This window comes from Aspergillus nomiae (assembly GCF_001204775.2).
Source record: "Aspergillus nomiae NRRL 13137 chromosome Unknown contig00072, whole genome shotgun sequence".
Lineage (NCBI taxonomy): Eukaryota > Fungi > Ascomycota > Eurotiomycetes > Eurotiales > Aspergillaceae > Aspergillus > Aspergillus nomiae.
The window spans coordinates 73455-99099 of record NW_015378127.1 but is presented as its reverse complement, the minus strand read 5'-3'; the positions used below and the strand labels follow the sequence as shown (position 1 = coordinate 99099).

General features: G+C 48.6%; 6 protein-coding genes across 6 annotated transcripts; 4 read left to right on the top strand and 2 right to left on the bottom strand.

Moving 5' to 3' along the window:
- Positions 1–3520: 3520 nt before the first annotated feature.
- ANOM_005012 (autophagy protein 5) lies at positions 3521–4635 on the top strand (the record flags this gene model as incomplete). The annotated part of the gene is made up of 3 exons (XM_015550269.1): positions 3521–3640; positions 3695–4139; positions 4232–4635. The coding sequence occupies 3 exons, from the start codon at positions 3521–3523 to the stop codon at positions 4633–4635; spliced, it is 969 nt and encodes a 322-aa protein (XP_015408661.1).
- A 1239-nt stretch (positions 4636–5874) lies between these two features.
- ANOM_005011 (Zn(II)2Cys6 transcription factor) lies at positions 5875–8212 on the bottom strand (the record flags this gene model as incomplete). The annotated part of the gene is made up of 3 exons (XM_015550268.1): positions 5875–7727; positions 7791–7991; positions 8095–8212. 3 exons carry the CDS (start codon positions 8210–8212, stop codon positions 5875–5877), a joined length of 2172 nt encoding a protein of 723 aa, XP_015408662.1.
- Positions 8213–11992: 3780 nt separating this feature from the next.
- ANOM_005010 (SAM and PH domain-containing protein) lies at positions 11993–14954 on the top strand (the record flags this gene model as incomplete). The annotated part of the gene is made up of 3 exons (XM_015550267.1): positions 11993–12025; positions 12507–12632; positions 12702–14954. 3 exons carry the CDS (start codon positions 11993–11995, stop codon positions 14952–14954), a joined length of 2412 nt encoding a protein of 803 aa, XP_015408663.1.
- A 1667-nt stretch (positions 14955–16621) lies between these two features.
- On the top strand, positions 16622–20403 carry ANOM_005009 (NACHT and Ankyrin domain protein; the record flags this gene model as incomplete). The annotated part of the gene is made up of 7 exons (XM_015550266.1): positions 16622–17010; positions 17085–17149; positions 17201–17392; positions 17448–17472; positions 17527–18069; positions 18142–19752; positions 19824–20403. 7 exons carry the CDS (start codon positions 16622–16624, stop codon positions 20401–20403), a joined length of 3405 nt encoding a protein of 1134 aa, XP_015408650.1.
- A 1483-nt stretch (positions 20404–21886) lies between these two features.
- On the bottom strand, positions 21887–23458 carry ANOM_005008 (uncharacterized protein; the record flags this gene model as incomplete). Its single annotated transcript, XM_015550265.1, has 1 exon — positions 21887–23458. One exon carries the CDS (start codon positions 23456–23458, stop codon positions 21887–21889), a length of 1572 nt encoding a protein of 523 aa, XP_015408649.1.
- Positions 23459–24062: 604 nt separating this feature from the next.
- On the top strand, positions 24063–25638 carry ANOM_005007 (sugar porter family MFS transporter; the record flags this gene model as incomplete). The annotated part of the gene is made up of 4 exons (XM_015550264.1): positions 24063–24473; positions 24533–25282; positions 25337–25402; positions 25474–25638. 4 exons carry the CDS (start codon positions 24063–24065, stop codon positions 25636–25638), a joined length of 1392 nt encoding a protein of 463 aa, XP_015408654.1.
- Between the last annotated feature and the right edge of the window lie 7 nt (positions 25639–25645).

Here is a 25645-nt window from a genome sequence, read left to right as displayed (position 1 = left end):
GAAAAAAAAACAAAAAGGAAGGGCGACAACCTATGGATGTCCAGGAAGGATGAAACAGCCGCCAGATGTTTATTCAACTTGACGCCAAGAGGCACTTGTGAGGTGACGACAGCAGCTGATGAGGCCTTAATTTGGCGAGCACTCCCCAAGGACGAACTGAATTGACAATCGGCAACTACCGACAACTCCACTGCGCTATTAGTGACCCGTTTATGATCGCTCACAGGGTTGCTAGCCGTCCTTGTCTCATCTCGCATATTCGGTCTCCCGGCATCCTATCCAAAGGGTTCCCTTGAGATTGCTCTTACCAAGCGTGGAAAGTGTAGATTTCGGTTAGCGGACACAGGCATCTAAGGTACTTCCCGTTAGGGAGGGTCAACGATAAAAACAAAAGCACACACACAAGGAAAGAAAGGAATAGTTGATGCAAGTGGGACGATGAGGAAAATGACTTCGAGCTGCGGCCAGACCGGGCCGGTGGTATACGCTATACTCACACTCAACATATTGCTACATGATGTTGCCTATTGGTAGGATTGAACAACCAGATCTCGTGTGTCTATCACCCTCGGCCTAGGCTTACTGTTAGCTTGCTTTTCTTTTCTTTTCTTTTCTTTTTTTTCCTTTTCCTTTTTCCTCCCTTGTTTATCTTTCGCTAATGCATGTCTGAAGACGATCTCATGACCCAACCTTGGATGTTCTAGTCTGGTATGCAACACAATCACGCCTCTACAAGGCGGGGATAGGGCAAGGCCTATTGATGTCATCTGCCGTCCTTTGCTAGCGCCCTTTGGAAGGATGAGAGACGAAGGTGATGCTCATTGAGACCATGAGACAAGTGGAGTTGCTCTCCGAGAGCCACGAATGCAGACTAGGCAGTGTTTATTCTTCTAAGATCCGTTTTTAGTACCCTAGACGACAGCCATATCCAATGACGAGATTCCACCCCCACGTTTCACCCCATGCTCTGGCGGGCCTGCGTCACTGGCTTTTAGTCGCTGATATTGCAGTTTCGTTAACTTTATTTTTACCAGCGGCCCAACGCATATGGGTGAAATGATGGCACGAAGTCATTGAGGAACTAATCAGACAAGGATACACTCATGTAGCCAATTTCACGTTGTGTTACCCTTGCAAACGATAGGATTGGGTTTGCCAAAAGTCTCGAGCTGTTGATGCGTGACGTTGCACAGTTAGCACATTCTTGGGCAAAGCTGATACCCGCTATTACCGCCATAGCCAAGCTGGCTTTGCAGTTGTGTCTCTGAGGTCAGACGGCCTTCGTGAATACCAGGTGTAGGATTTCCCCTCTTTTCCTTCGATAGACAAAGACAAGCCGATCATTCCCGAGTGAGGCTTGGCCTCTGTCTGATCTTCTCTGTGGAGGGCTCAGATGATTGTCCTTGCTGTGGTTGGGTGGTCGAGGAGAGGTGTAAGCGAAATTTGAATTTATCCAATCTTGGTAGTCTTCTGGATGCTGGGAGAATGGTAAGGAACTCCTAATACTGTGTCGCCTTTTCCTTGGGCGAATTTCATTACTGGTATAGAGAACTTAATAGGGACTCATCGTTATATTGTCAGGGCCACTCGCTCAAGGGAGGCTATTGAAGAAAACCTCAGGAGTACCTGCCGGATGGAAGGTAGCACTCATGACAAAACAACAGAAGCATCCTTGCCATCAACTCTGGTCACCTTCGAGGGGTTATGTTTTTCATCGAAAGAGGAAATGCCAATATCGGCCAGATACGCATCCGATACTTTAGTAATTTGGGCCTGGTAATCAATCCGATGGAATTGGATAGACACGCAGAGAGACGAACCGCTCTAATGCTAGATTATGAGGAAATTGCACTAGTGCTGATCATCTCAATGAGGTGAAGTGACAAACGAGGACTTGCCTCAAGGCAAACAGCTAGGCAACCACGATGGGTCTGGCGAAGACCATTGGGTCAACTGAAGAGCCTGCATTAGTACCATCCTGGTTAATGATCAATCAGGCGATGACCAAGCCTGCAGCGTTTACATAATTGTTTCCCACCCGGGAAGGACCCCAAACCAGGTTTTCACCAGGCCAGTAGTGTATAAATTGATGGAACTGGTTTCTCTTGTTGCTTGGGACGCAGGGAACTGTCTGCAAGTGTGTAATTGCATTTCACAGTTGCACGATAAGGCTGGGCGTGAGACAATGACATGTAGACGCCAGCTGTGCTGTTCCCAGGGGGGCTGAGCAAACAGGCCATGTCTCAGGTGGGAGAATGGTGTTGAAAACTGCCTGATGGTGATTGGGGCACTGTTTTTCGTCGTCCTCTCCAGTCCATACTTATACCTTTTGCTCCTTGTCCATTCTCAGCCATGGCTGGGTACATGCCGTTTGCTTCCAAAGGTCAACCGAACAGAGCAAAGCCCCCGGGCTTCTGGATCATCGTGAGCTGCAACCAGTTGGCGTCATGGTCACTCCAGTCAGCAGTTTTCAATTATTTCATAGTTTCCAATCCCCTTATGAACGGGCTGACGGAGTGAAAGGATAATGTGGCGTGTAGATCGTAGTATTTCCGGGGCTTGTTTAAACCACTGCAACCTGCCGAATGTTGATGATATCCCTTGGGACAAGGTTGGATGGCGATCAACATCCCTTCTGGAATTATCTTCGAAGCACTCCTCAGGGTGCATTTGGGGTTGCCTGAAAGTAGCAACTTCGTAGGCAGACAAATACAGCCCACGGATACTGAACTAGATCAAGGCTAGTGGCATCAACGGGAGATTGCGACCTGCGACTGGAATACCTATAAATTGTATTAGTCGATCATATAGTGAAAACAGTATCATCAACGATATGGCTAGCTTATTGAAAGTGATCTTGCCCCTGCGAGCGTTGCTGGAGTCCATTAAGTGTGGCTTTAAGCAAAACTAGGCAATGGCTGGTCGTGGAAAGGAAGAAAGATGTAGGGACCAACTGCATTCCCTGATAAATATCCAGTTAAGCATACACTGAGACTGTCACTATTATTGAATGGTCCAGGAGGTACATTGCCATGATGCTTCATCGCCCTAAAGCTGTAGAGTTGATTCACCTTTAGATCTCTGAAGCTATACTGACACCATGTATGCCTCAGGCAACAGTCACGTGTCATCCCAATCGGGCAACTTTCCGTGTCTCTAAACATTTGGACTTGCTTTTCTGCATCAGCCTCACCTTTTACCTTGATAGGGTGGTTCTTCTTCTCTAGCTTGACAAACACTAGCATACACTCGTGTTGCGATCCGCTTCTCCTACATAGACAGTGTGCAACACGTTGACAGACGTGACCCCTCAACCATGTGGAACTGATAGTGGGGGACAAACATCTCGAAGTCTCAGCTGTAACGTGTAGTTAGACGAGGTCGCAGGCTGCCCTTATAATCCAGGAATCGAATGAATCGTGGTATCCAAGACCATGTATGATGGAAATTGCGCAACATGCTAACCTCTCGTAGTAGACAAGCAAAACTTAAATTGCTCCTCATCGAACAACTGACAAAGATGGGATCGCAAGCAACTCTCAACAGTATCCAGAAAGCCGTATGGGACGGCAGACTTCCCTTACAGATTAGACTTGCCCCATCAGAAAGTCGCATATACGACCAGTCTGACCCGTATCTTGTAAATTCTCTACCCTCTATGGCCACGTCTCGGGCAATGTTAATGGCGGCCTAGATCTCTTACCCCCGAATCTCTTATCTGCCATCCCTCCTGCCCAGACTAAGGGCCTTCTTCGCCTCTTCTCTGATCGACCCCAGTTCCCAAGCCCATGACGGGTGGTTCTCCTTCGAAGGCGTCCCGCTCAAATGGCATCTCCCTATCGGTCTGCTATATGACCTCTATGCGGGCGCTGACCCAGCATCCAAGGGAACCGTCGAGCCGGAAGACGCAGGCTGGGACATCGATAACGAAGATAGTCCACTACCATGGCGTCTCGTCGTGCACTTCAGCGACTGGCCAGATGAAGAACTAGTCCGACTGGACGCAGAGGGCATGGTGATGAACGACGCGTTCATCAACAGCGTCAAAGAAGCGGATTTCCTGCGAAACGGGACCGCAAAGGGCATTATGAGTCTCTCGAAGGAGGATTCATCTGGGCTATGGAAGTCTGTACAGGATGGTATGATCACCCTTTCTCATCTCTCAGTCCTCTCATTTCCATATCAATACTCTATCAAATGACCGAGAAACAACAGAGCTAAGCCAAGGCAGTGGAACTCCCCTCCTTCCAACGAATTTCTAATATCCTCCTTCCACCTCCCAATCAGCCTTTCCGGAACATCCCAATTCGCATATTCCTCCCCCTCCCGCCTGACTCGGGCTCGCCTTCTCTCAAGGTCGTCCAGTCCCCGGTCCCGCCGTCGATCCCTCCCTCCAGCGTGGCGGCTAGCCAATTGACCCTTTCACGAAGTAGTATCACACCGCAGACGCAGACGATAGGTACAGCCTTGCATTCGCTACTCCCGAACCTGTTTCCCAGTCGGAGGACGCCCGTGTTAGCGAAGCCCGTGCTCCATGGTGCCGCTGTGCCCATGTCAGCGCCAGTGGAGGAACTGGTCAGGAGTTCGGCGTACGGGGATGGTTGGTTGTATGTCGTTGTGCGGATGATGGGGTGACCGGATTGGAGCCGTGGAGTCGGGTCAGCGCTTAAGGATTGTGACTTGAGTGCGATAGTTTTGCGGAAGTGTGCGCCTTCATATTAAGTCGGCGGCTACACTGCGGTATTTAGAACCACGAATAAGATGCCTTCCTACACTTCCGTTGAGCCATTTCACCTCTCCTCTTCAGCCGTACGAGACTAGTTATGCCCTTCCGCAAGGCTCTGCTAGATCGTTTGTTCGGTTGGATCTCCTTTCCTCCTTCCTTCGACGCTATCTTCTGTCTTCCCCCCCTCTTTGTTACCCAATTTCCGACAGCCGTGGTCTAGTCCTGGCTTTTGCTACTGCAGAAGAGGGGGAATCAGGCTGCTTGAGACATTTTTTCTATAATCCATATGATGCATCGTTCACTTTTTCTCTTTGTCGTCTGATTGTTCATGACGTATGAGTGTAGATGCAAATGGTGGCCCTTGCATAGGGTTGCAGCTCTGTAGGTACTAGTAGGGACATGTGCCCCGCGGTTCCTTATGGGGGTAATTCTGCTAATTACTATCAAGGTTAACAGACTAAATTATGCTAATTCTAAATGAATAGTAATTTACAGTGGCAAACGCCATAAATTTCTACCTAGACCAGATTTCGTCCGCAATGAGCTTGCCTGGTAACTCCACAGTGTCGACAACAAGGCCCTTCTACACAATTGATGACCAAGTCCATGTGTATTAAATAAATCAAAACAAATCAATTCAAAAATCATCAAACTGAACTAACTGAACTAACTAAAGCCATTAAAGCGTAAACATTATGTAATGAATGGATATTCCCTTCAACGATCTGTGCTCATCGCTCGTGCAGCTCATCGCAATCTCCTGTCAAGTGCCCGGGAATGTAAGGGCACGAAAGGTAAAGTCAAGTAGCGAACAAGTAAGCCAAAAAAGCAATAACTCAGTGGGGTGTCGTAATGAAAGAAGCGTAGTTGGGAGCATAAAAACCGAAACAGAAAGCTAGAAACTGAAAAGCAAAAGCATAAAAGCAAAACTAGCGAGAATAGCAAAGCGTAAAAACATGTAAAGCATCAATATGGATACGGTCCTCGAGAGAAACGGCGCAACTTGTAACTTTGTATGTGCGGATCGGTTGTAAGAGTTACTATAGTAATCCACTAGTTAGAATGTCATTCGATGGCAAAGGGCAATGGGCTTTTGGCATACCAGCCAATTTTAGATCTGCTCGTTCGTATGTACAGGGTGTTGAACCCTAGACAAGGAGAAAGCGCCATCCGAGACGCTTCATGACAGCCCGCCAGTGGCCGGTTCGCTTTTTGAGCGGCTGTCCAATTGTTCTGTTGATGGGAGCAGACATTCGCGAAGATTCGCCGTTCAATCTTTCTGAAGGGAAGATCATCCCGTCGGTAGAAGTGGCAAATGTCAGCGGCTCATCCGTGACTCTCCAAACCTCCTTCAGGAGTCGGTACATTCGGCCGTAGCTGCCGGTGTCGGCTGCGTCTCCCAGAGCCGTAGAACGCTGGGCCAAAATGCCACGGAAAGCACATCTTTCAGTGGAGTATACTCCTACTATCAAGAGCGGCCAGACGAGTGCCCGATCGAAGCCATAAGGGCCGGTTGGGATAAAGCGTAGGACGCTTGAGAAGTGCTCAACCAAGCTGACGATGCTTTCCTGTTTGCGATCAAACCCGGGTGTCAAGCTGTAGAGATAGATCCGGGCGGCGACACGGAATGCAGCAGTAATGTTCTTCGTTAAAATACCAGCATTGATTTCTCCTGTCGCGGAATAAGGATCATCCAGAGTTCGATCGGTAGGCTCAAGACGGTCAAGCTGTGTGGTCAACGCGGAAAGGTGGTGATTGATACCATGAGTATCGAGACGGCCCTCTGACTTCAGTGAGTCCAGGCAGCCTATTTCAGAGATCAAGTACATGACCCGATCTTCACAGCCCATTAACTCCTTCAAACCGGACGAGATTCCATTCAAATGCTTGGTGCGGTAGGCGTGTGCAAACTGAGGGGATTTGCCCAGCATGGTAGCTCCCAAAATATCAATCCATGTGGTGAGTGACATTCTGAATGGAAGCTTCCTGTTTGGACGAGCCTCTATGAGATTAAGCTTGTTGGCAAGGTTGGTTACTGCGCCAAAGTGCTCGTTCCATGGAATGTCTGGCAGGTGGTCAAGGGGTCCACCAACAGAGGCGTGGAAGAAGATCATCGCGAGTGTTGCATCCAACATAGTATCGTGGCCATGGTCCACATTCAACGACTGGCAGAGATGCGAAATTGCCTGGAACCGATGGTGCACAACATCATTCTCCATCTCCTCCTTATTCATTCCGAGCATGCCCTTCAGCTGAATGGCAGACACACTAAGGGAGCAATGGTAGTAAGACTTGTTATTTTCCAAGGATTTGAGAATCTCACGGAAGCGAGAAACGCCCTTCTGGTGGACGTCAAGAACAGGAAAGATCGCCGGCAAGACGTTATCGACGAAGTGGAACACAAGCCGCCTTTCCCGGGGATCAATATCATGTACAGTAGCGGGGAGATAGCAGGACAATGGTCTCTTGTTTGAACCCGATTCCCTTGTATTAGGAACATTGGGGAACTGTGGTTGCTGGGTATAACCTGGGTACCATCCGTTGCCTGGCATAGCGGGGTACGTCGTGTAGGACTGCTGCACATATGGCTGTTGTGTGTATGGCTGCTGCATGTTGAATTGCGGTACATTGGTCTGCTGCGCATACGGCTGCTGTGCATATTGCGGTTGCATGTTGGGTTGCTGCACATATGGCTGCTGCGCGTATGGCTGCTGCGGTGCCATGGTATTGAATGAAGCGGGAGCAGCACTATCGTGAACCAAAGTCCTTTGTTCAGTTTGAACATTGATCCCATGCGGATATGAGACAGAAGTAGTCACTTGGGGAGGCACGCAAGGCATAGGCTGACTAGGGGGTGGAGGCATGCTAGACAACATTTGACTTGGAGAAGGCAAGGTAGGCATGGGCTGAGTAGAAGGTCCAGCACTTGAGCTGCCGTACTCCGGGGGCGTGTTGAAGTCGTACTTGGGGGCACCCCTTGGAACAAGTCTGTCCAACTCGCCTGATACAAAAAGTGCCATGTTAGGATTAAGCCATACACTATGTGGTTCTCAAAGGCAAATACCTTGCAGCCTGGCTTGCTTCTCCATGACTTTGGTCTCCCTAATCATCTCCTTGATACGGTCCCTCTCAACCTGTCGATGGTCCATATCGGGCCACCACTCTGGCTTGTTGTACTCGCAGTTAAGCCTCAAGCTACCACAGGATCCGCAGACTGGATGGGTCTCGTCACACTTCTTTCTTCGAAGACGACAAGTGTAGCATCCTACACAACAGACTTGTCAGTTTGGGGGGGCGAAGGTAGAGATATTTATGTTGTTCAAGGTGCTTCAAAGGTACTGTGTTTGGAGGAGGTCTTGGAGACTAACCAGAGCGCGAACGTCTGTGACTCGCTGGCCTTCTATAGGAACGACCTCTACCCCCCTCAGTGGCCCTACCAGAACCAGTAGGATTGGCCTGAGTAGTGCGCGATGCGGTGCTTGACATAATGGGCGCGTGGCTATCTCGAGAGGAGAAGGGCTTAAACAGGGAAACCAAAGCAGATGAGCGCTCTTAAATGTCAACAACTGATTGAGAACCGACCAACAGTCGATACGATCTCGTGTTGGCGTTGGTTGGTACAATTGGATTGCAGCAGAAGACACTTGTAGATGGGCAGAAAGCTCTTGTGAACTGAGAATGTAGAATAGAAGAGGCGGCTAGGAAAAGCTGTGATTGAGTCACTGTGATGATGCCGACCATGATGCCTTAAATCTCTGGAGATGCTGTCCTTAAATGCAATCTGGCGAAGGTCTATCCGACTCCGACGCTTCTATTTTTTGCTTGCACGCATGGTGGAAGTCAAGACGACGTGCGAGCCGCTGACGGGACGATCTGATGCGCGCGGCGAATAACTGGCGTCTAGAAACTAAATTTGGGATCATTAAACTGGGGGGTGACGGGCGTGGTGAGCGGGGATACCTGCCAGGGTTCCTGGCTAGGGCATGCAGCTAGTCTTTGGCGTCGCGTGTTCGAATTCTCTGATAGGCGATCAAGATCCCTAATAGTGAGTTTTCTCGCTATATCATTCGCTGTCGGGATTGGGGTATCTTGTACTCAGGTGCTTCTCAGTCCATAGAGTCGTAGTCACTGAGCTGGATTCCATGATACCGCTGCAGCGTTGTATGGAGACCCTATAGCTACCGGGCTTCATCCCAACGCGGACGAAATGAATACCCCGCAGTAGCATGCAAGCCTCCATAAGGCGTGAACCAGACTGCGGTAATGCGTAGAGAGGTAGGTAGTAGGTAGGTATGTAGATACAAGAGTTTAGTGTTGGTTCCGCATGTCAAAGGGAGGTCCATCCCTGTCTGTCATTCAGGCCGGCTGCTAATCATTGGCTGCGAGCGACTTCAAATCGGTCAATCACACCCTTCTAAGAGCCCTCGGCGACTGCTGAAACGCTGCTAAATTGTGAAAGCAGCTCACTAGGTGCATGCCAAGCTTCGAGCGATCCAACTCTATTGGCTTGGCTGTAAGCCGTGGATTTGTCTCAGGGCGCCAAAACCTCAAAACAAGACAATCTCACCCAACCAAGAAGCGACGAACTCCATGGCCCGTGCAGAGAGCGAGAGCCACCTGGAAGGGTCTGATAAGATCTGATTTGTCCGATAGCGTCCTATGGCCGCCTTAATTAGTAACACTTAACCGCCAGATTCGGGACGTCTCTGGTCACTTAATTCCTGCTTTGGGCGGCTAAGGGCGATTCGACTTCCTGATCGATAAATTTAGCTTTTTAACGCTGTGATCTAATTAACTTCTCTGATATGGGCTCATGGACCAAGACTCACTCGGATTACTGGTTAATTGCCTGCATGGAGTGCATGAACCAAGTCCCGATGACCAAATCACCCGTTTCAGCTTCAGCCCAGTCGACATAATTAGCAATTGACCCTACATGAAACCTGCTTGACAGTCAATGAAATGCTCTGGTTAAGCACCAACTCGTGCTCGGCCCCAGGTTTCATCGGATCACTTGCGGAGGCGTTGCTTTGTTCGGTTCCCCTCTAGCGGGCACCACCTCCCCAGACCCAACAGGTTCATTGGGGCAATGTGTACTATCACAAGTCATTCAACTTGTCGGATGCGTTGAGAACCAGTTGTCTGTACTGTCATAAGCGCCGCTATCAATTTTTTGATACTCGAGATGTGAAAGTCTCGTGCTTTAGCCAGCTATTGACTGCGGTGATGTGCAGAGCCGCCTGTTGTGTTGGTGATACTCGTGCTGCTATCTGGTTATACCTGCCCTGAAGGTGACGTTGGTACGTACGACTAGTAGGATCACTGCGGATATGCTTTGGCAGTCACGTCCCATGACTCGACTTGGATCGTGCCTTGATGGCGTGATCCCAGAGCACTGTACACTTCAGCAAGGACTACTCCGTACTATACTGATGGAACGCCACAGACCAGAATATCCGATCTCTCATACGATTACTGCAATTGAATGCCATTGAGTGCTCTCACATTCATCTAGGAACCCCTCACCATGTGTACCTCAGCCTTGCATTCTCTGGAGGTTCCCAGTTCTTGTGGATATCTATCCACATGCTCTGTTCTACAATGTAGGGGGTCCAAGAAATAGCAGTTTGGTTACTAATGAGCGGTCCCGATCGCATTGTTTGTATTCTGCTATGTTGCAGCATGATACGCCTCAGTAATTGACATCTTAATCGTCGATCTCGCTCACGCTTCAGGGTCATTGCATCAAATGAGCAGTTTGAGATCAGCCGAGATTCGCATCACCATTGCTGGAATCGCGCCGATTGGCAAATAATACTATATGTCCCCCCCCTCCCCAACCCGTCAATTGGTGATCATGGAGTCTATACTAAGCTTTAAGACTTCTAGTAAGGCTATACGAGGTAGATTTGACGATGAGTGGACGTACTCAATCAATGCTCATTTCTCGACATTTTTTGACATTGGGGGTGTGCGACAAATTAAAGGTCTGCGGGGAAGGGAGGGAAAAAAAATAGCGCATGAAGGAAGCGAGAAACGGTGGTAAATTACGGTGAGTAACCATGCACCTGCAACTACCTTATCACTTTCACACAATGCAGTGTGTTCACAACAGTAAACCAAGAGTAGTAAGGGCTCAGACCTCTATCGTATCATACCAGAATCCTTTCTATGCCGCAAGACCAGTGAAGTCCTCGTTAGTCACTTTAGCAACGGTGGAATATCGCAAGCCACCCCAGCATCATTTTTGGTTCAGCATTCAGATACCGCACGGTATGAAAGGGGATGCGCTCTTGGGAAAATTTGCAAGAAATGATCCGATATTATCCACAAGTTGTAATGGGGTCAGAAACGGCTAGGGTAAAGTAAGAAAAATACACATATAGTGTGTGGAAGGTACTAGCATATCAACCGATTGAGACCAAGGGCAACAATGAAGGTCGACTCATGTACGGGGCGTTGAGAGAAGAGGATTCTTATTAGTATTCCATGGCTGGAATGGAAGTTACTGAAATAGTACTAGTTAACTTTTTGCCACAATGTGATAGATGCAACAATATATCCAAATGACGATCGTGTCTACAGAGTCCGTAGGAATACGGAGTACTACTAGTAAGTACTAGTATGCAGTGAGGGGTCACGGTATAGCATCGCATCACATACAGATCTGGAAACCCATCACAATCGCACTAAGGTTAGCCTGATGCTATTCTAGGAACTATTAACCACGGGTTCCGTCGTTAATCACAATTAATTCTCCTAGAAAAAGCTATATTTATCAAGAAACTAACTTTGGGGAGGTGATTAACCGGAACTAAAGTAGCTTAATGTGACTATCATTGGCCAACCCCAGCCGTTGTCACAGCAGTAGCGCTTGAACGCCGGCCTCTCATCGGGCATTCCCGCTCCTCCCCTCCGTCACGGTTGTGCCTAGTGTCTCCATCAAAAAACTCGCCTACAACTACTACGAGACTACGAATACTAAACCTTGAAGGATCCTGCAGCATCACGTTTCACCCAATGAAACGCTAGGATTGGCCGTTTCCTGAGCCGCCGGCTTGCCTTTTTCGAAAGTTATCCACGAATCAAATGGTGAACCTCGGTCGCTCGAATGCAACGATGGGCTTGTTCCCAATCAATGTTGCTTGGTGCTCCCCTCATTCATGCACGCGGCTTCCATCTGTCACATACCTCCAAGACCCGATATTCATTGGCTTTTTACCGTCACAGACTCGTCCTTGGCCGCGCCTGTTCTTTTTTTAACCCATGCCCCCGACAGCGAAGATGTCACAGTCCGCGGTATACTTATACATGTTGGATTTCCCTTCTCTGCATGCATTTCGCCAACTATATATCTAGCTAATTCCACCAAATCTCCGGGGGTGAGGGTCATTTTGCCCTAACGCTTGTACATCACACCACTCCCTCGCCTTGTACACCCCTCCTCTTGACCTAAGCGCCGCTATTTATGTGACGGGTTTGCTAGACACTCTTCTTGGACGTGTTGCCGTCCCATTGAGATACCCCAATGTTCGTCGTTCCTATTCCATGTACGGTGAAATGTGCGGTGCCTGACATAACAACACTAGTCTATTGTGGTCATTACGATTATTCGAGACTACCTTTGGCTGGCCCAGGGTGCTTTTTGCTTCGAAGTCGATCGACCAATCAATCAATATGGTAGCTCTCTCTTACTCTTTTGCTCCGAGGGAAGGAGGGAAAAGACAGAACTGAGGAAGAGAAAAGAAAGCGGAAGAGAAGCTAATCATTCTGCTTACAGACGGCTTTTCCTCCCAATTTCGCCCTCCGTAGGCCAGAGTCATATTCGGATACCACAGAGATCCTTGATACGGACTTTGATTCGGACTCTTTGGAGGCCTACTCAGATGACTACTCCCGGAAGAGCGTGAGATCCGTTCGTGCCCCTGTTCTGAATTGGTTTTTAAGGCTACAATCTAACTCGAGATTGCTTTAGCTTGGGACAGAAAGTGTGACTACCGCATCAACCCCAGACGATGTCAAGACTCCGGATTCTACGGGCCTCACAGCATTTCACTTCCACATTGATGAAAGCCCAGTAAAAGGACCAGTGGGACCACACCTTTTCCGCCTCTCAGGGGATTCCTCTGAGATGAAAGCATCTCTTGGTGTTGACTTGGTTGCGGAAGACTATCCCACTAGTGCCACGGCTCCATTATACTCTTTTGCTTCCAAACTCGAGCCTGAGAGATTGGATACACCTGTCCCAGAGAATACAAATGTACAGCAAAAGGTGAAGACACACACAAAGGAGACGACCGTGAACAAGCCTGCATCCGGACCTTCGGAGTCTGATGTATCATCCTGGTCCCCCGAAGACGTCGTTATGTGGATGCAGAACCAAGGGTTTGATGACTCAATTATCGAGAGATTTTTCGTCAACGATATCTCCGGTTCCATTCTACTTGAGCTCCAAGCGGATGACCTAAAAGAGCTTGGTATTCAATCTTTTGGAAAGCGGCATCGTCTGATGGGCTGCATTCGGCAATTGCGAGATAGTGCTTCTAGTACTTGTGACTCGCAGTCTTCGTTAGATCCCACTTCAAGAGAAGACACATCAACGCCACACACGACTGCCGCGGACGTAGGTGTGACGGAGTGCACAAGCCCAATCACAGAGGAGAAGCCTAGGGCCGCGTCCGCCCAGCGCCGACGTCGTCACCGTCACAAGCGTCGTCAAGGAACCGATCTCGTCCCTGAGGATTCAGTCTCGATTGTTGCGATCGAGCAGTTGTTGCCAAGGTTGCACACCTGCTCAAAGGGAGAAAACTGTCGCAAGTGGCAAAAGCAGCAAGCGAAACTCGCCCGGCTAGCCAAAGACGTCCCTATCGAATGTCTAGGCGGGTCTGTCCTCATCACTGGCGACCCGGGGAATGCTGCTACTGCACAGACTATAGCAAAGACACCCAAGTCAGAGGTGACGCCATCTGTCATCGCTTCCTCCGATGCCTTGGGCCAAAACCAGAGCCCTGAAGTCCAGCTTTCCCAAGAGAAGCTGAACGACGTACGACCTCGGGATCCTCAGGAAAATGTCCGCAACTTCCTCAATTTTCAAAGGCTCAGCAGGCTTCAGCCAGTGACTGACCCCGCTACCCCTCCCAAAGAATTCTCACCAAGTTCTGATTCGCCTGGATCAGCCAAGGGCAACGCTACCCTATCGGAGAATCTACGCCATCTCCCGAAACTCAGGATCCCGAGCACTCACTCAGATGTGACAAGCTCTACCTTCTCCCCAAATTACTCCGCCCAGCGTACGATTACTCCGTCGATACTTGGCAAAAAACAGCCCTTCTCCCAGCACAATGTACCGAAGTCCCCAAAGCCATACAGCTCTACGGAGTCCCCCGCGGACTTCTATAGACAAGACCCTCATTATGGACAAACAACACCTTTCTCCGAGGTTGATGTCCCGATAACAGCAATTCCACTAGGGCCCGTCGCAAGAATGTGTTCTCAGTCCGTGCCACCGGATATGCGCTTTGGTGGGCATTATGCCCGTCAACTAACCGACCCAATCCCTCGGCCCGCATCCACCAAAAACGAGAACAGCCGTCGTAATGCGATTCACTTGAATCCGCAAACCTTCGGACCAATGCATTCTTTAGAGGAACGAGAGCCCCTTCCTCCAATCGAGACACCAGAGGATATGGCAAGAACCCCGCGAGCCGCGCACTGCAGAAACAATCCGTTTACCCCTGGGGGGCGGTATGCAAACGATATCATCCACAGTGGCTGGATGAAAAAGCGTAGAACAACTCGCCTCTTGCGCCACGAATGGGAGGAGCATCACTTTGCTCTCCGAGGCACTCGGCTTGCGATGTACTCTGACGAGGATGCCTCCCAGCGAAACTCGAAGGCACTCGAATACATTGACGTTGATGACTACGCGGTCGCGTGTTCTTCTCTGCCTTCTAACTCGAAGCTGACTGCCGCCTTCAAGAAAACTGTCCTGAAGCGCAAAGATAGCAGCCAAGGGGAGGCAGCATTTGCCTTTTCCCTTATCCCTTCACCGACCAACAGCAGCTTTGACAAGAAGGCACTTTTCGCCAACGGCCCCAAATCTCACCACTTCGCAGTCAAAACTCGAGATGAACGCATTGACTGGATGAGGGAGCTGATGCTTGCCAAGGCACTGCGCAAAGGGCGAGAAAGTGGTGCGTCGGTCAATGTTAACGGCACAGCTTTCTGAACACCAACATCAAAAACAGTCGCTACACCAGGTTTCTTGTTTGCACCTTTTCTATACCCCTTTGACTTTGTTTTCGTTCTATTTCTTTCCTGTTTGCCGTCCATGGCTTAACGTGATGTGTTACTCCTATATCCTCCGCAGTGATTCGTGATTTGATTGAGGTTTATGACTTGACGAATCTCCTTAACTCATACGATGGTGGCATTTGCGTTAATTTTTTATGTGGTTTTAGCCCATACCAAGCACCATTTCCTTTGTCTACATGGCCAGACCTGACTTAGACAACATACATTTTGGGCAGGCTAGTGGGCACACGCCCCGCCTGCTTATTGGCGATACATAATGCTACCAACAGCCATGAGCTGGATCTCGGGCTGTCTACTAGGACTTATCCTACGATTGTTTTTATATGTATATACACCACAAAAATATGAACACAATATCTCACTGATACATGATTTCTGTTAACTCAGCTTTCCTTGGTTGAGTTGGTACCTTGTCCCATTTTCTTTGGCGTTGTTTGACTGCTGCTTATCGTGGTAAGATGCTTCACCTACTAGTTGGGCAGAACAGAGTGCAAAGAGCAGGATGGGACCACTAAAGACCCTTCCCCCATCCAACATATTCTCCGAGACGAGGTGTGATAGGCGTCGCCAAAGCAACTAAGAGTCTATCGGACCTGACTTAACCTTACCTACCAATCATTAATCTCATCACATGTCCAGGGGTTGGCTATCACAGTTATTGGTGGTGAGGACAGAAAGTGGGCCATCCCGGCGCTTAACCGTTGGAGAGCAGCAGCCTTTGGCCTGACGGGATATGCATCTGCATCAGCTCGAGCGACAACCGGTTACCCCGCCCCTTCTTTGAGGTGGTCCAATTGTAGGTGTTTCACTTGTTGAGGTAGGTGATGGGATCATGATCCATCTTGTTGATACCTGTTCGTATTGTGTACTACTGCCATTCATGTAGTAGTGTAGTAGGGAAAACGCGGGTCAAGTCACATCGACCTGTCCACTTTCTTGACCAAGTGGAAATGAACGGCAAGTCAACCAACTAAACAAATTAACATTAACTGCTTCCATTACTATAATTAAGATCATTTCCATTTACCAATCCGGTGAGAGCTTACTTTCTTTTCCCTTGACAACAATTTCCCAAAATAGGAAAAAAAAAGACACTAAAGTACCTCCTAGGACTAATTAATGCAGATATCCATGCATTGGGAAGATCCAACAGTAGCCCATAGAGAACGATAACCGCCCTGGTGCGTGTGACCGGGCGGCGCATATGTACGCCCAGCGGCTGGAGGTTGGCGCAGAGGGGCAATCCTACTTACTCTATTTGGGTTAACACTGCTAATCGTGGCAGTCACGGCTTCTGGATGCTTTAGTATGACAGATACATTAAGCATTCCTTTTTCTAATCACTATTCTAAGGTCGAATCTATCATCCCATTTCCAAACCTCCTACGATATCTCCTCCATCTCCCTAGTTTTTTGTTTTTTTTTTTTTTGTCTTGCCATTTGCCTTGTTTTTCGTCGTCTTCTTTGTGCGTGTTTGGTCTGCATTTCCAACCCTCAATTCCTTACGCATCGATGTGTATTCTGCATTTCTACCCCTCGTGACTTGGCCAGCAACGGCAACCCCAGACAATCACAGACAAAATGACAGACATTCCAACAATCCGCGAAGATCTCTCACGGGCCACCCAGTCCGCACGGATTGTCATGAGATGTCTCAACAGCGGTAGAGACTCTCAGGAATCGTCCCAACGTGCTCTCACCCTACTAGCTGACATTTTGGATTTAATTTATCGCTTTAAGGATCAAATCAGCTGGGGGGAGGATAAATGGCTTATCGAACCGTCACGCCTTGCAGCTCTCGCGGAAATCCTTTCTTGGTTCGACATGACCATGAAGTCGATCGAGCTATACTTTCAACCCGGTGGTGTCGGAGTGGTCTATTTCCGGAAACACCTGCTAGAGAGAACATTTCTGCCACGGTTGGAACAGTACAAGGTTCTATGGCTACTGTCATTGCAGCCAGACTCGAGGTGAGTGTGCTTTCATGTGCCACGTAGACCCTCACAAAAATACTGAGAGGATACCTGACTGATACCTATTATAGTGAGAGGCTATTCTTGGATCGGGAAATTAGGAACAGTTTAAGGGCCAGCCAAGAGGTAGAAACAGGTAATTTAATGATATGACCACCCGATTGGGTTACATGATTAACCTTCGCAGGGCCGAAAGTCGATCTCCAATTCGAGGACGAGACTCTGAATACTACCAGTAAAGTATCCTCGGAGCATTTTATGATACTCGCAGACCTGTGCAACAGACGACTCAAGGGGACTTGCCAGTGGATCTTCGGTCACAGCGAGTACAGGCGCTGGCTGCTGGGTTCATTCAAAACGCTATACTGTGTCGGACCTGGTAAGCTTTGTCCATTTCCGCAATTGCCGGGGATACTAATGTGGTCAATTGATAGCTGGTGCTGGAAAAACCTTTTTGTCGTACGTTCGGGTACCACGAGTAGGGTCATATGATACTAACACAATTGTCTGTAGATCCGTCATCATTGATTCTTTGCAAAAGACATTCACCACCCCCGACGTCGCGACTATATTCATTTTCTGCCAAGAAGAGAAAGAGCAGACATCCTCAGACTTGCTGCGCGATATCCTAGCGCAGCTCGTCTATCGCAAGCGAAGTATGTCATATGCTACCTCATCTTTATACCATGCCGAGGCTTCGAGCAAAGGAAGGGCATCGCCAAAAGCCTATCAAAATGCCATCCGCGCGGAGATCAATCGGTTTTCTAAAGTCTTTCTTATTGTGGACGGATTAGACATGTTCTCGGATAAGGAACGCATTCTCAGTCGTCTTCAAAAGCTTCCAGAGCACGCACAGCTTCTAGTGACCTTGCGAGAAGTTTCCCAGGTTGGAAATGCTTCGTACGTCAGTGTTCTGGCTTCACCTGATGATATTCATCAGTATACACACTCCCGGATCCAGCTTGATTCGGGACTTGATGAGCTCTTCAAAGACGAAGTGGGTCTTCAATTGCGACAGGAAGTACTCCATATGGTTATGGAAAAGAGTCATGGCATGTAAGTATCAATACTCCCGGCTAATTAACTCAAGGCTAGGGGACAATGCTGACTTTTAACTTTTCCTGCCAGATTCCTTTTAGCAAAGATACACATGGATCTATTAGCGCGATATACAGATTTAAGTCTTCTGGAAAGGGCTCTTGTTCATCTACCACAAAGCCTCAGTGAGGCCTATGGTGAAGCAATGAAACAGGTCGTCAGCCAGAGTCCAAGTGCCACGCGCCACGTCTACTGGACACTGTATGCTTTTCGTCCTCTGACCGTGGAGGAACTCAGATGTGCCACGAAGGCTGCGGGAAGTGAGCCAAATACTGAATCCGAGTCCTTCGAAACCTCCTTACAGACCAGGAGTGCGGGACTTCTGACAGTCGATGCCGTGACGGGCACCGTCCGTTTCATTCATAAAACCGTGAAAGAGTACCTTAACGGCACAGCGGCTAGGGTTTTCTTCCCGACTGCTCCAAAGGATATTGCAGAAGTCTGTTTGACTGCCATTAGCCCTGACGAAGTCGTGGACGATTGTTATTACAATGGCGGGAATCCTACCCGTACCACAAACAGCGGTTTTCTAGACTATGCGGCAACATATTGGGGATATCACACGCGCGCAGTCGCCGGCGAAGAGCAAACAATACAGGTCCTTATCAAGGCGTTCCTCAACAAGTTTTTGTGGAGACGACCACCTTTGAAATACGTAAATGAGGAAGAGATTATGCCCACGGAATTAGGTCTAGGGAAGTACCCTAAGGACTGGACCGCCCTCCACATACTCGCTTTTTACGGGATTGTGGGAAAGACGAAGCGTCTCATTACGCAGGGTGCAGAGATTGATGCTAATGATAATTCATTCAAGTTCACTCCCCTGCATTGTGCAGCCTACAGAGGACACGACGAGATGGTTGGTTTCTTGCTCGATAATGGAGCCGATGGCAATGCGGTCACTAGGAATGGCAGCACAGCTTTGCACCTAGCTACCAAATATGGCCAACGGAAGGTTATGAAAGTTTTGCTTCATCGACGTGTTAATTCTCAAATCGCAAACGAGTATGGGGAAACAGGCCTCCAGCTTGCCGTTGGAACAGAATCGGACGAGTCAACTGTTCCCTTGCTGGTAAAAAACAGGGTTGACGTGAACATTCGAAACATCCGAAGCGGGGATACGCCACTTCACCTTGCTGTCGAATGGAGACGGCCGCGTATTATCCTGTTTCTCCTCGACAGGGGCGCAGCAATCGACATGGCCAACGAAGATGGTTTCACTCCCCTTCAGTTAGCGGCGAAGGTCGATAACTGCGAAGCCATCTCGTTGCTTCTACAGAGATGCGCCAATGTTGAAGCTCGTTCACTCTCTGGATATACGGCACTACAGCTTGCAGCACATGCCAAAAATTGGATTGCCTTTGATCTTTTACTTATTGGGGGTGCGAATATCAATGCATGGAGTAAAAATGGAGAGACTCTGCTTCATGAGCAAGCAAGAACCTCGAAGACCATTGGCGTTGTCGCAAAGTTATTAGATCATGGTGCCAATCTTGAAGCACGCACATCCCAAGGTTATACACCACTACAATGCGCTGCTAGGGCTGGAAATAGAAATATGTTCTTGTTTTTACTTGAGAGAGGAGCAAATATCGACGTGGAGACGGCCAAGGGAGAGTCAATCCTCACATCACTCCCCCGGTAAACGAGGATTGCTTGGATATTCTGAAAGTAGGTCTGGAATATGGTCTGAACCTCAGAGCAATATCCAGCCAAGGCTGGGAGCCGCTACACCAAGCAGTCTCAGTGGGCGCAGGTGTGTCTGATCTTGCGTTTGACAAGACAGCTGAGTATATATACTTGCTTATAGCTCACGGTGCCGATGTGAATGCGCGCTCCGCAGCAGCCACCGGGGAGACTGCGCTGCATCTGGCCACCATGGCACTTATCCCAAGACCTTCTTTGATAAATATACTGTTGAAAATAGGTGCTGACGTGAACGCCATGACGGGCGACGGGAAAACAGCACTTCATCTAGCCGCGGAACGGGGCCGTGAATCGGTTTTCCGCATCCTACTGGACGCTGGTGCTGATATTTCAGCTGAGGCACTAGAAAGTGCAGAGACTGACGATGAAAATGAGACTATGGTTGGCAGTACGCCCCTAGACTTGGCTCGCAAGAATCCCTTTGGAGTCATGTGGTTCGACACTGAAGGTCGACTGCGTCCAATGGAGAAGAAAAGGCGAGATAGCTCTGGAACGATCATTGAGGACCTAAATGCCGATGGCTCGGAAGATGACACCGGTGAATCGACTCTTGTTGGGAGCGAGCAGCCGTACGTTGTTGTATGATTACATGTTGTCTTTAGCGTTCTGCTCTTGGTTTACGATACCCTTATGTTAAACAGCATTTTTGGAGCTTGGGATTGCACAAAGCTGGACTTTGAAAGTAGAAATTTATGAAAAACTGAAAGGATCTTTATATACATATGTAATTGTTGGTTGTTTGACGGATAGCGTTGTGTTCCTCAGGATCTTGATGATCATATGAACACCAGAATCGGCGAAGCTCCTATAAATGACGTTCAGACGGGAAGAAAAGGATTTGTGGAGATGGTCGCACTCTTAAAAATACTCGGAAACATATTACCAGACTTTTTCTCTACGTGCCAGCAGGTCTCAAGATACTGTTGAGCTTTATCAACGAGTGCTTCCAATTGTAGAGAAATTACGTCTTTGGCGCGAGAGCCTTTCCCTCTCACTGCTCATGGACAGACAGGTTCCTCAGCGACTCCGTGCTAATGGTTTGTCATATTGCTCCTTGATTAATTTTCTGCGTTAACGAGCAAAAGACTTCCTCCACCTGTCCTATCATAGTCTAGTCCTGACACTGCTGAGAAGGATTATTCGTTCAACTGCACTTGCACCACTTTGCTCTCATGTTGCTGTCCTAAATGATACTCGTAAGTTAGCCAGTGATTCAGCCGAGGCGGCAATGGCATTTGTCCGCTTCCTGCGCCCGGATCATTTGGAGGCATTCTGGTTCTTCTCTGAGGCTTCTCTTGTATACATTGATTTCTTGCACGCAAGCTCCCTCCACTAATAGCCATTTCATGTCCAGTATCAGGATTTGACTTCTCCTTGATTGGATCCTTAGTTACTCTGCTTCTAGTAACAGCACGCTCAGAAACTGAGAAATCCCACTGGAGAGAATGTCTAAGCGATTACCTATGGAGCCTCCGGGTTATGGGTAAAGGAAGCGAGTCAATGCGTTATGCAATTAACCGCCTTGAAGGAGCAATCCTTCGAGGGATGGCGCATGCTTTGGCCGTGCCAACTGCACCCACTTCCAGATCATGTATCAAATGAACAAGTTAGCCCTTATACAGAACAATTTCCCCAACTATCGCCACAATTAACATCTGCCAATCATCAGTCTCTGACATCGAAATTGGCTTTCACCCAGCCATAACATCTACCTCTTCCCATACTCCAGGCAATTGGCTTACACCTCTCATCAGCGAAGATTTGATTAACTTAAATCCAAGGCATTTTGACTGGCTTGAAGAAAACTAATGTTCTACAAAGCGTACTATAATAGGGCTTTTCTCAGGTTTCTTTCTTTCTTTTCTTCTTTCTTTTCCTCATAAAGATACCCCTTCAGTTACTGCCCATCATGGCTGCGGACGCTGTGCCATATAAGCTTACACATTACTATCATACGAGACTATACATCGACGTATAAATGTTCTGATTGCTTTTTATCTTACTATCTCCTCCTTCCTCACAGTACTTGACAAAGTACAAAACCGCACCCTGCCTTGAAATGTGAACTCTATATTGACGGGAGATTACCAACGACTGAGAAGAATGAGTTGAAAGTGACCTCTCCATCATCCACAAACAGTCCATATCTCAGGTTCCCCCCTTTACCCCCACTCTGTTTTGGTTGAAACCGATAGCTAATTGCTCTTCCCCCAACAAAAACTTCCAAAGTATCTCCTATCATGAGAACTTTCACGGCTTCCTCCTGTCCAACTGGAACGTTATCGTGCCGGACTAGTTCATGACCATCAACTTCTCGCGGAAGGTACAACTTGTACTGATCAGCCCAGAAGTCGTCTAGGGAAGGGGGGCAAAGAGATAATGATATGGTAAAAAATGATCTCCCTGGCCCAGCTTGCGCGGGAGTGAAACGCAGCCAGTAGCCGGAAAGGTCTGCATCTGCGTGGAAAAGTACACCAAATGATGCTGCATCACTCGAAGAGAACTTAAAAGACATGAGGGTTGGCAAGGACGAAGTTGCGCCGGAACTAGCCGACGTAGGATATAGAAAGTGCTTCTTGACTGCTCCTAAAGAGTTGAGCTTGACGGATGGGCGCTGAAAGATAGGTTCTGAACGAAAGAGCTCTGACATGATCTCCTCAACTGGCTCAATCCTTAGAGATCCATCAGCAGTAGCGTATACCTGCCGCGGATACGCCATATCTCCTCCCCACATCCACTTCTTGTCTTCCTCGCAACGATCAGCAATCCAGCCAAAATACACGCGCTTTGATGGATCTCCGGCCTTGGGGCAAGATTTTGCTGCGTACCATCTCCTTCCATCCCAACGCCCGGCAGAGCCATCTTTGGGTTTTCGGAAGGGTCCACGCGGTGAGTCGGACATGCGGTACACTGTCCCTGAGTGAGGAGACGAAAATCTCGAGTAAACGAGGTACCAGTGGCCATTGGGAAGTGTGAAGAGTTCTGGGCATTCAGGACAAAACATGTCATTTGGGGCAAAGAAAGGTTCAGGTTCCAAATGCCAAGTGTTCAAGTCTGTCGACGTCAACAATGCAAGACACCCCCTGGTCCAATACGGGCCTTCCGCGAGGCGCGTAGCCACCAGCATCCAATATTGCCGCTCATCTTGATTGAAAAGCACATACGGATCACGGAAATCAATATCCTCAAATGAAGCAAGATTTGCTACTGTCTCATTAGTTATCGAGATTGGCTCCGGGAATTTCACGAATGATGACCCTTCTATATCCGGAGACGCTGCATGAATGATCACTTGTTTTCCATCCTGGGACAGGTTGTATCCCGTGTAGAAAATATGCATGTTTCCATCAGGCCCAATAATTGCTGAACCGGTCCAAGCACCATCGGCGTCATGGTTTGCAGAGTCCTTGTCTGGAATGATAGAAGGGGAGTCATCTCGGCTCCATTTGACGAGGTTCCTAGAGCGAAGGTGCGACCAATACGAACGAAGTCTCTCGGGATGATGGACAGTATGAGGCGGTGTTGTCAGATGAAAGAGGTGATAGGTGCTATTGACAAGTATTGGGATCGCATCAGCAGATCCCTGGCTTGGAGAAAGCCGTCTGAAGGATGATGGCGATGCTCCCGTAAACGACACCATTCTTGATGAGGAGCAATCGGCTGAGGTGCTTGCAAAACTTCGAGGTTTGAACTTGGAAGCACCGCGTGTATGGGGGGGGCAATCTCTTAAATTATTCGGGACTCGCTAAATATTTTAACAAATGCAACCTGCACGTTCAATCACACCGTCCTCTATACTTGACGCTTGCCGCCGGGCTCGGCGACTTTTCGGCACGAACCCTAAAGGTGCGGCCTTGGCACTATAGCCAATCGGCATCGCCCGTTTGGTCAGTGCTCGTTGTGCCCCATGGGGAGAGAACGTTAGAGTGGCTCAGGGAGTATTGCTAGATTTCTATCACAACGGCCGTTTTTCGGTTTCCGGTAGTGTGGAGTAACTCCAGTCCGTATAGGAATCTACGAACATAGCCCAGTCCCCAGTTCCGTCATTGCGTGCCGTCGGCATCCTGTCTCGGTCTAACCATTAACTTGCAGCATTAGTCCGACATACACTGAGATGGGTTACATAGTACTTAAAAAGTGGAACCCCACTAGTCTTCAATTTTTTTTCTTTATCTTACAAGTTGTTCTTTCTTTCGAGAACTCAAGTTTGGGCTCGTGTTGTTCCCTGAAGGCAGCTTTCAGTCATGGCTCTCATCAGAAACTTTTATGCCTGGCTTTTTTGTGCCTTTGCCGCACTGGGCGCATGTCTTTATGGCTACGATGGTGTATACTTCACAGGAGTATCTGCCATGGACGCCTTCGTTGAGCATTTCGGCGAGAGGCAGTCTGACGGGGCATACGCCATTCCAGCCTCAAGTCTTTCTCTCATGACCTCAGTCATCAACATCGGGGAATTGGTGGGCTCTCTGATGGCAGCACCACTCAATGACCTTATAGGCCGCAAAGGAGTGTTTTTTATTGCGTCGATTATGGTTGTGGTCGGTGTGATCTTACAATTGGCAACAGATCACAAACACTCCATGATTATTGGAGGCCGGATCTTGCTAGGGTATGGTGTCGGGAACTTCTCAGCGACATCCCCTCTTTACATTGGAGTATGTCCTACTCCCATTATGCTTTTGATAAAGGATATGATTATTGACCTAGATTACAGGAAATTGCCCCCACTCGAATTCGTGGCCCTTTACTCATGTGCTGGCAGCTGGTCCTGTCCATTTCCCAAATTATTGCCGCCGCTATCAATCGCGGAACTCAAGGTATAGACAGTACGGTGGCATATCGTGTTCCGATGGCCGTACAGCTTATCTTCCCTTTAATAGTTCTAACCTTCCTTTGGTCGGTGCCAGAGTCGCCACGCTGGTTACTCCGCAAAAGAAAAGTAGAGGCAGCCAGGAGATCATTGCAAAGTATCAATCGTGACGATAAGTCTTACGTTGCGGAGGACGACGTCGCTACTTTGCAACGCGACATAAGCAATGAAAAAAGACTTGCAGCAGAATCATCCTGGTTGGACCTAGTCCTGGATCCCATCGAGCGACGCAAAACCATATATTCCGCAGGTGCGCTTGTCGCACAACAAGTTAACGGCATCCAGTGGTTTTATTACTTTGGCACGGTCTTCTCAAAAGCCATCGGGCTTTCCGATCCATTTCTGATGACGTTAATCGTTTTCATCATCCAAGTTGTCGTCGTGTTATGCGCGGTATTTTGTGCTAATCACTTACCCCGGCGGCCTCTCCTGCTCATCACCACAGGCATTATGGGTGTCTCTATCTTCGTAGTTGGATGTCTGGGCATCCCAGGTGGAGAGGTCTCCCACACATTCGGCAAGGTGATCATCAGCTTCGTTATCATTGAAATTACTGCGTTCAACTTCGCCTGGGGTCCTTTAGGTTGGACGATCGTAAGCACTCACACGCCCATCTATCCATCTCCCAGAGTTTACTAACAGTACCAGGCCTCCGAGATGGCCGTTGGTCGCAATAGAAACAAGATATACGCTGTCGCCGTCGCCTGCTTCTGGGTAAGAGCCCCAATTAAAGTACACCCCAAGTGATTACCCAGCGTCAAATACTGACAGAACCCGAAATATAGATAACTGTCTGGGCAATCGTCTTCACCCTCCCATATCTGTATTACTCGGCCAACCTCGGCCCCAAAACTGGCTTCGTGTACACCGGACTCTGTGTTATCACCTTTGCATATGTCTATTTCTGTGTCGGCGAGGTCACTGGTCGCTCAATGGAGGAGATTAACTAGTTCTTTA